This window comes from Lipotes vexillifer, unplaced genomic scaffold (assembly GCF_000442215.2).
Source record: "Lipotes vexillifer unplaced genomic scaffold, Lipotes_vexillifer_v1.1 scaffold570, whole genome shotgun sequence".
NCBI classification, from domain to species: domain Eukaryota; kingdom Metazoa; phylum Chordata; class Mammalia; order Artiodactyla; family Lipotidae; genus Lipotes; species Lipotes vexillifer.
This window is the reverse complement of record NW_006777801.1, coordinates 3,365,236-3,373,818: the sequence shown is the minus strand read 5'-3', so window position 1 is coordinate 3,373,818 and position 8,583 is coordinate 3,365,236. Positions and strand designations below refer to the sequence as shown.

Below are 8,583 nucleotides of genomic sequence, written 5' to 3'. Positions count from 1 at the left end.
CTATTAATTTTTGTTGAGAAAATGCTTCTTTTGGTGTTCACATCTAAATTTCTGAAAAGGTGATCTGGTTATGAAAATAATCCCAAATGCATTCATAAACCAGATCCACATGTGACCAGCCCTTTGCAAAATTTAATTACAGTTGCCACAGCCTTTACATTCATTCTTATCATATATTACAACATGCAGATACACAAAGAAAGACAGGTCAACAAGCTAAAGTAAACATTATGGCATCAGGAAAATTAAAATCCACCTGTATAAAATAAATACAACTTTGTAATAACTGTAAAGAAAATGAAAGCCCTTAATACAACAATGGCAATTCAACGTACAACTGTTTCATTACCCAATCATGAAATGAGTTACTGTAAAATGCATAGACTCCTTATATGTAAAGAATTTGTGCATCACAGTCATGTGTTCAACAGTTTTACACAATAAAAATAAAGCCATTCAAAATACGTGTGCATACCTCGCAACTAGATTACACTTAAAACTTTTTTTTGCTCTTTTAACTGTTTTAAAAAAATATTAAATGTAAAAATCCTAAAATGGAAATTTGCAGAAAAACCCTTATTTTCCATATAGCTACAGTCAGCCTCCCCCAACAGTTCAGCACCCTCAGCTTATCCCCAGGGTCCAGTTCCTAATTGTTGGGTATCAATGCAAAATGATTACAATAAAGCACCAACCAGTGACTGTTCCAGAGAACACCTGGCCCCTCTGTGACTGAGAAATGTCCAATTTAGGTGGTTTTGGTCCCAAACGTATTAGTCTCTACTGTCTCATAAAGTGAACCAGTATACTTGCTGCCCAGGGTGGCTTTGCCTTTGCCTTTCATGTTAACAGATGTAAAATTCACAGCACTACATTGCAAAAAAATAAGAAGAACCATTTTTATCCATCCTTTGTGGACCAGAGCTGACATACTCATAATGGCAACTCTGGAAGGAAGTCCTATGTAATGAAGGAAATAACTGACTCTTCCTATTCAGCAATGCAAATAAATTTTCTTAAATATAAAAAGAATCCAATAAGGCTATCCATGATTAACTTTCTACGATTATAACCAGGTCCCAATACTTCAGAACAGTCTGTAGGGAAGTGATTGTCAAGAAACGTTACTAAGACAAATCCACCAGAAGTGAGTAACGTGAGCAAAGAATGAGAGGCATTCTTAACACCGATCCAAACACTATTAACGCTACAGGGATGTTCTGAGGTTTACATTTGGTGATTTAACATTTCATTTTCACAAAAAGGCTCGAGAAAAATTACAATACCGCCAACTCTTGATTATTCATGGATTCCTTTTCTAGCCCATGGATTATTTAGGCCTTTGTGTTTCCTCTTCCTGAAGCTGTCTTTCCAAATCTTTTCACTACTCATTAACAGTCATAAATATATAGGCAATAGAAACTAATAAACTCAAATCATTTTTTAAATTAATATGCATCCTTAGAAGAAAAAAAGTTCGATGATAATAAAAACTCAAACACCTAAATACAATTAGATTTTTGGCTTACTATGACTTATTACTGGATTAACTATCCAGTAATCTCTAGTTCTTTTACTGTGGAAAATTAAGGGTTGGTTGTAATATTAACAACTACTTAATAACACGACAGATCTGAACTCATAGCTAGCTTTAAAAAAAATCTACTATTTAGATTCTCAACTCGTTTGCCCACCCAAAACATCATTTTCCATTCTGTAATTTTCCTTTACCTTCTACTGGCATATAGGTTTCTCCACAATATCTGTATATTTCAACACCAATGAGAGTTTCTGAAGTTAAGCATGAACTGCTGGGGTGGTCACTTCTGTAGTCACTGCACCTGCCTGTGGTCAAGCAGATGCTCCCCTCACTGCGACTCGTTGAGACCAGGGTCCAGCAGGGAGTTCTCAACCCTGTCTGCTGTGTGAATCTGGGCAGATCAGCTGAGACCAAGAAGTGCTGAGATTCTACAAGCTACAGGCATAAAACTGGCACAGTTTTATTTTCTTTCCCCTTGACAAAGTGTATATTTTCTAAACATCCTTTGATCTCACTTTGCAAAGAAAATACAAATTAGGACTTTTAATTCAGTTCTGTACAGTGGCATATTGCTGCTTCCCTGATTGCCATATAAAAACATGGATTCTCTCTTTACATTCTCTAGTACAAGCAGGAGAACTCCAGTTACTGATACGGAAAAAGCACTATCAATGCTCTCAAACATTTTGCCAACAGAAGAGAGAGAACATGTTGATGAAGAATCAAAGAGGGATAGGGCAGATCAAATACACATCTATTTACAACTCACAGATCTATTTTCAAAAGTTAACTCACACATCTATTGGTATTTGTCACTCTACAAACTGTTGAAATGACTGCGCTTGAAAAGTAAAGCATCTTACATAATAGTCTGTTTAACATATACAGTATATTAAACAATACCACATTCCTTGGGAGCACAGTGATGGCAAAAGTGGCCCTAAACCACATTTATATATGCATGTATGCATTCCTCTCTCTTTTTTTTTTCTTGGATGGGAGAACTGGCCACGCTATCTGTGGCTTGCTTAGCAACGAGGAAAAGGTCTATTGGCTAGGACTGTGCGTGCCATACTCGACAGTGAGCAACTTATCCTCCAGATGGCTGACTAATCTCTCAAATGAACAATTTCAATTCATCTTGTCAAGTAGTGTTTGCTGGGCCTCAAACAAAAGCATCTTTAAGCTTCTATCCGTCTTCCTATCGTTATCCATACCTCTATATTGAGATTGGCTTCACTTATTCACTGTCACTGTAAAACACATAAGGAAATGCTTAGATTTCCAAAAAACTGCATCTTATAACAACCATTACCAAACTAAACACATTAACACTGTCTTCTGCATTTCACCAGTAGTAGTCTAATATTCAGTGAGGTATTTCAGGTAACGCATCATTCTATTTCACATAGGCATTGGATTAACCCTAAAGATGAAGATGCTGTGGGCTTTGATTTGGTGTTGCTTTGCCTTTCCCACATAACTGGGAGAAAATTCACATCTTTTCAGTTTTTTTGGTTTATTGAAAAATAGATAACACTAGCCTTTAATTTTCTGCCTACTTCTCAAAGTTGTCATTTGTACGATTAGTGGCGATAGGGGAACCTACAATGCTCACATCACAGATAACTACCACTGACTCACTAGGATCTAAATAGTTTTATAGTCCCAAGCCAAAAAATAGCCTCCCTCTCAACACTGGGAGTGCAGGTGATGGGCTGATGGCATGCCAGCACTTTTTGAGAAGTGTTTGGTTCTACTATGAGGTCAATCACACGAACATAGTGACAAATTTAAGAAAAAGAAGTTTTCTAGAAATAGAAACTTGACTTTATCCTTTCCAAAAGCAATTGGAAGAGACTGAGAAGCCTTTTTGCTGGTCTCTCTCCTGGTTACACCACTCTCACATGGGCAGCTCCTTGATGTGCTAAGGGAACACAGGTTCCGGGGGTGCCATGTGAGAACCTGTCACCATTTGAAGCCAGTGCCTGGCTTATCTCTTATTTTTCTAATAAACTAGTCTATTTCACCTTAAATTGATCATTCAAATGTCTTACCTTAATTTGTTTCAACCATCCCCATATGCATTTAATGCTAATATGCAAAATGGAGGGAAAAAAAAAAAAGGCTCTGAGCGGGACGGAAGCCTCGGTGTGGTTGGTGCCCAATGCAGGCAGCGCTGGAGAGCGCCAGAGCACAGATCCACGTGCAGACAGGCAGCCTCTCAAAAATCCCACTCACTGATTATGCTTATGTTTGTTTTTAGGTTATAGTACTAATCCTTTGCTATATATGCATCTGATAAAAGTGCATTTTGTAAAAGACAATCATCAACCTATGATATGTCTTCTATACAAGAAGATAAATCAAATGACCCACCCCTCATACAAGGGGAAGCACTAGTGCATGTAAACACAGCATTGGATTGAGCTGGTCTTTCTGAAGAACACATTCTAGTACCAGAATATGTCCAGTGGACACTGCTTTGCCCCCCAGAGTATGCTTGACACTGAACTTCATGTAGCTGTGGAGGACCGGAGTGTCGCTGCGAACAACAGGGCAAGAGTTCTTCAGAAGGTGCCAACCAGCTCCCCTCGAGGTTACCAGTAACACAGCAGGAGTTGGTGGAGATGAGGGCGCTCTACAGCACTGCCTAATAGAGACTACTAGCTAAAAGGAACGGATGCGTACAACTTTCTGAGCTTGAACTAGATTAACAGGTATATCTGGTGGCAACAGAATTTGTCTCAGAGAGTCTTCTAGGATGATTTTATGATTTCCTCTTCTCCAAAAGTGATGTTTGCTTAAATGTGTGATGGAGTGTATCTTTTTAAAACATGAAAAGTCCTTAAAACATATTTGCAGGTCATTATATTATTGATCCTCATTTTAGTAGCGTTTTAAAATATCCCAAAGGGGGATAAATATTAATCCATCCATTGAATTTCCTTTTCCTTTTTTTAAATATTCTGATTTGTACATGTAAAACAATGCACGCTTATGAAAGTCCAAGCTCCTGTGGTGACCTTGACAAGTCCAAGTCAATTCCTAAAACAGGCAATGGTAAAAATACTGAAAGATGCTGTACCACATATAGCCTGACAAAAATGCAAAAGACTGTATGAGAAATAGCCACATATTGCTGAGCGTCATTTCCCTGGAAACAGCTTCCTCGTGGCCCTTGGGAGGTGGAAAAGCCCCTAAAAGACAAGATAGAAATATTAATTTGTTTCACTGTGGTGGTAGGTGTCCTAGAATAAAAGTTGAACATTAGTTCAACTACAGTTTTTTGCTCTTGTTTTTTTTAAAGCATCTTCTGTGACTTCTTGTTGCTCTTAAAGAGAGATATCATTTGAAATACAATTTTCAAACCGCTAAGCCTTTTCCTGCCTCCCTGAGTCTTTGCCTTTATTCTCTGGCTGGTACGCTCCTCCTCCACCTCAGTGAATGGCAGGCTCCTTGCATTCTTCCAATATCAGAAAAATACCACCCATCTAGTCTCCCCTTCCCCATCAGTCACTCTTATCTCCGTGTTTATTTCCTTCTTGGCACTTTCCACAATCTGTATTGATTCCAATCTACCTTTTCTTTTTTCTACAGACTGGTTTACTCTCTGTCTCCTGCTGGAATATAAGCTGCATGACAGAAGGCACTATGGCTGCACTGTTTTCCACTGCATCCCTATAGATTTCCACAATGGCCAGGACACAGGATGTGTGACTCAATTAAATAATTTCCAAGGAATTCCCTAGCGGTCCAGTGGTTAGGACTCTGTGCCCTCAGTGCCAAGGGCCTGGGTTCAATCCCTGGTCGGGGAACTAAGATCCTGTAAGCCATGTGGCGAGGCCAATAAAAAAGAAAATATTTCCAGAATAGCATAATTTATACTAATGCTTCTATTTACAAGTTAAATGTTTTTGCCACAAAAGGGGTTGTAAATTACTGATATTATTTTCAAAAGGCAATATGGTTTATGGAATATGTCTTAATAACAAAAAGGAGAAACACAAAGTAAACAGATGTCTGTAAATTCTCTTCTGGAAAGGAAGGCGAGACACTTTGGAGCAATATTACCTAAGGTCATCCTGAAAACACTCTTCAGCATTTCAAATAGTCTTTGTCCTTGCTGATAATCCCCTAGGATAAGCTGATTCAAGAGAGGATTTGCTTCTCACAAACAATTTACAGAGAACGCTTTTAAGTTTCAACGTCTGTTATACAAATCGCTTTCTTAAAAATGAGTTTCTATTATTGTTGCTACTATTTAGGCCAAATATCATAAAGAGATTGAGACTGAAAAAGAAGACAGATCTTGCTGGCCTTTTACTCACTTGATGCCTTCTTAGATATCCATCCTATCTCATCTTGAAAGAAATTTCTAGAGTAAGACCAAGGAATGCACGCAGCAGAGAGAGGCAACTTGTTCAACTAGTCTTACTGGGAATTCTAATGGCATACACACAATGTCCTACTCCTGTCATATTAACATGCACTACTCCAAAGCCCCAGGGTCGGAAAGCTGGGGAAGGAATCCTATTGAGGACAAAGTGAAACAACCCTAAACATAAAGAAAAAAGCCTTAAAGGTAATTAACAGCATCAGCCTTTGCTTATTAGTATTAGACCTTCTATAGTCTGATTCAATATCTACTTTAATTCTGTACCAAAAAAGTCTAGGTGGGAAGAAAATTGGGCCTCTACTCATCTAAAACCCTACGGCTATTCTCAGGCCCAGGACAACTTTCTCTTCATCTTTTTTTTTTTTTTTGCGGTCGGTACGCTGGCCTCTCTCACTGTTGCGGCCTCTCCCGTGGTGGAGCACAGGCTTCGGACACGCAGGCTCAGCGGCCATGGCTCAAGGGCCCAGCCGCTCCGCGGCATGTGGGATCTTCCCGGACCGGGGCACGAACCTGTGTCCCCTGCATCAGCAGGTGGACTCCCAACCACTGTGCCACCAGGGAAGCCCCTCTCTTCATCTTTTTATCCCTATTGCAGGGTCTAGAAAATAGACCTATGGCACAGCTAACTGTGAAAGCACTTTGGTATGCCTGGTGTTCTACTAATGTTATTTCCTTCTTTCCTAACTTCCTTTTTTACCTCCCTCTCCCCTCCCTGCCTCCTAGGTCTTTTTCGCCTGTTGTAGTTGTCACAGAACGTACAGAATATTGAGTATAGAAAAGTGATCTTAGGGTAAATGTCTCCCTAGGAGAAAAATGTAATAAGGTCTTATATCCATGAAAACTTAACATGTAAACTTTACCCTCCATGTAAAGAAAAGAATAAAGCATGTGAAAATGCAGTTATTTATTTATTTGGCCGCACAACATGCGGGATCTTAGTTCCCCAACCAGGGACTGAACTCATGCCCCCTGCAGTAGAAGTATGGAGTCTTAACTCCTGGACCACCAGGCAAGTCCCTGAAAATGCAGTCAAAAGTGATCTGAAACAACTGTATGGTGACGGTATCAGTCAAACAATCAAGTACAATGCCAACACATCAATGATATTTGCTATTTCATAAAACAGACCATATAATCGTAAATGTATGCTGGCCATCTTCCAGACTGTGTACTCTCTTGAACTAGATCCATTTATACAATGGATACTCACCATTTGATCTTTCCACACTGGCTGATGAAGAGCCTGAATAAATTTCACATAAATTTGTCTTTATAAAAATTCTAAGCTGAAATTCTTAAGTACAGAAATACTGTGATTCCTTTAGGGTATCTGAAGAAGCGAAAAATGGTTATCTCCCCTAAAGTACATCTTTCAAACTATCAGTAACATCAGGAACATGTATAATAGGACTCTGTGTACCTGTTTCATAAAAATGTGATAAGAGGTCCTCTTTTTCAATAAAACGCTGATAGAGCCAGTCAGCAAGGTTATCAGTCTCCAGGGGTATATCTTTAATTGGAAAGATCCTATCAAGAGTCAGAAAAAAAGCAAAAACTACTTTAATTCAGAAGTCAAAATCATCCAGAACCACAACTTAGCTTTAGATTATCCTATATCTACAAATAATTATTGAGAAATACCTGTCTCCCCATGTTTGTAGGTTTAAGTAGGAATGGTTTTTGGAACAGGTGAAGTTTTTTTTTTTTTTGCTGTACGCGGGCCTCTCACTGTTGTGGCCTCTCCCGCTGTGGTGCACAGGCTCATGTAGTAAATCATGGCTACTTTTCCTTTCCTCCCCAATTTCTGTTCTCCTTAGATTGAGCAATTGCATTGTTTTCTATGTATACATAACCAATTCAACCACAAACTCTGGACCAATTGTCTCAAATCAATTCTCTAGATCTATCCTTTGAAGGGCCAGATAGAAAATATTTAGACTTTGCAGGCTATTAAGATCTCTGTTGCAACTACTCTACTCTGCTTTGCAGTGTGAAGGCAGCCATAAACAAGGTATAAATAAATTAGCGTAGCTGTGTTCAAATAAAATTTTATTTAAAAACCAGGCAGTGGGCCAGATCAACCTGTGGTCTAGATCTCCTCCCAGGGTATTCACATACATCAGAAATCCTTTCAATTTCACCCTCCTGAGGAAACTTCACCCAGATTCTGGATTTGCTGCCTGTAGTTTTCATCCTGCAAAGCCCCTTCATCATCATCCTGGTGATTCTCTGTACCCCTGAAGTGGATTTAATGTTTCCTACATCTCATGACTTCCTTTTTCTGTATTTCTTCCACATTTTGATGGGAGTACACCCTCCAGCAGTTTTTTTGAGAGAAGGTACTTGAAATCTTGCATTTCTGCCAGTATCTTTTTTTCTGTCCTCATACCTGGGTTGATAATGTGACTAGATATAGGATTCAGGGTTGGAATTCATTTTCTTCCATCTCTGTTTTTTTTTTCCTCCTTTCTGAGAGATTTCTTATTTAATTTCAAACTTTTTACTGAGTTTTTTTTTTTAAATCATACTTTTAGTTTCTAAGAGCTTTCTGAGTGTTCCTTTTTTTTTTTTTTTTTTTTTTTTTGTAGGATGGGTGTTAGCTCTTCTCTAAATGTTTGATAGAATTCACCTGTGAAGCCATCTG

The 8,583-nt window shown here is 38.8% G+C and overlaps 1 protein-coding gene across 3 annotated transcripts in view; it reads right to left on the bottom strand.

The window, feature by feature from the left end:
- Positions 1–4,504: 4,504 nt before the first annotated feature.
- The window catches only part of LPGAT1 (lysophosphatidylglycerol acyltransferase 1), a 61,801-nt gene continuing 57,722 nt past the window's right edge, over positions 4,505–8,583 (bottom strand). Inside the window, exons 7-8 of one of the 3 annotated variants that reach the window (XM_007451316.1) lie at positions 7,360–7,466; positions 4,505–4,740 (exon numbers count right to left, since the gene is read on the bottom strand). In XM_007451316.1, the coding sequence (XP_007451378.1) occupies positions 4,589–4,740; positions 7,360–7,466 (259 nt within the window). In that variant the 3' untranslated portion in view covers positions 4,505–4,588. The remainder of the gene's footprint in view (positions 4,741–7,359; positions 7,467–8,583) is intronic. The other 2 variants (XM_007451315.1, XM_007451317.1) reach the window with 2 other exon arrangements.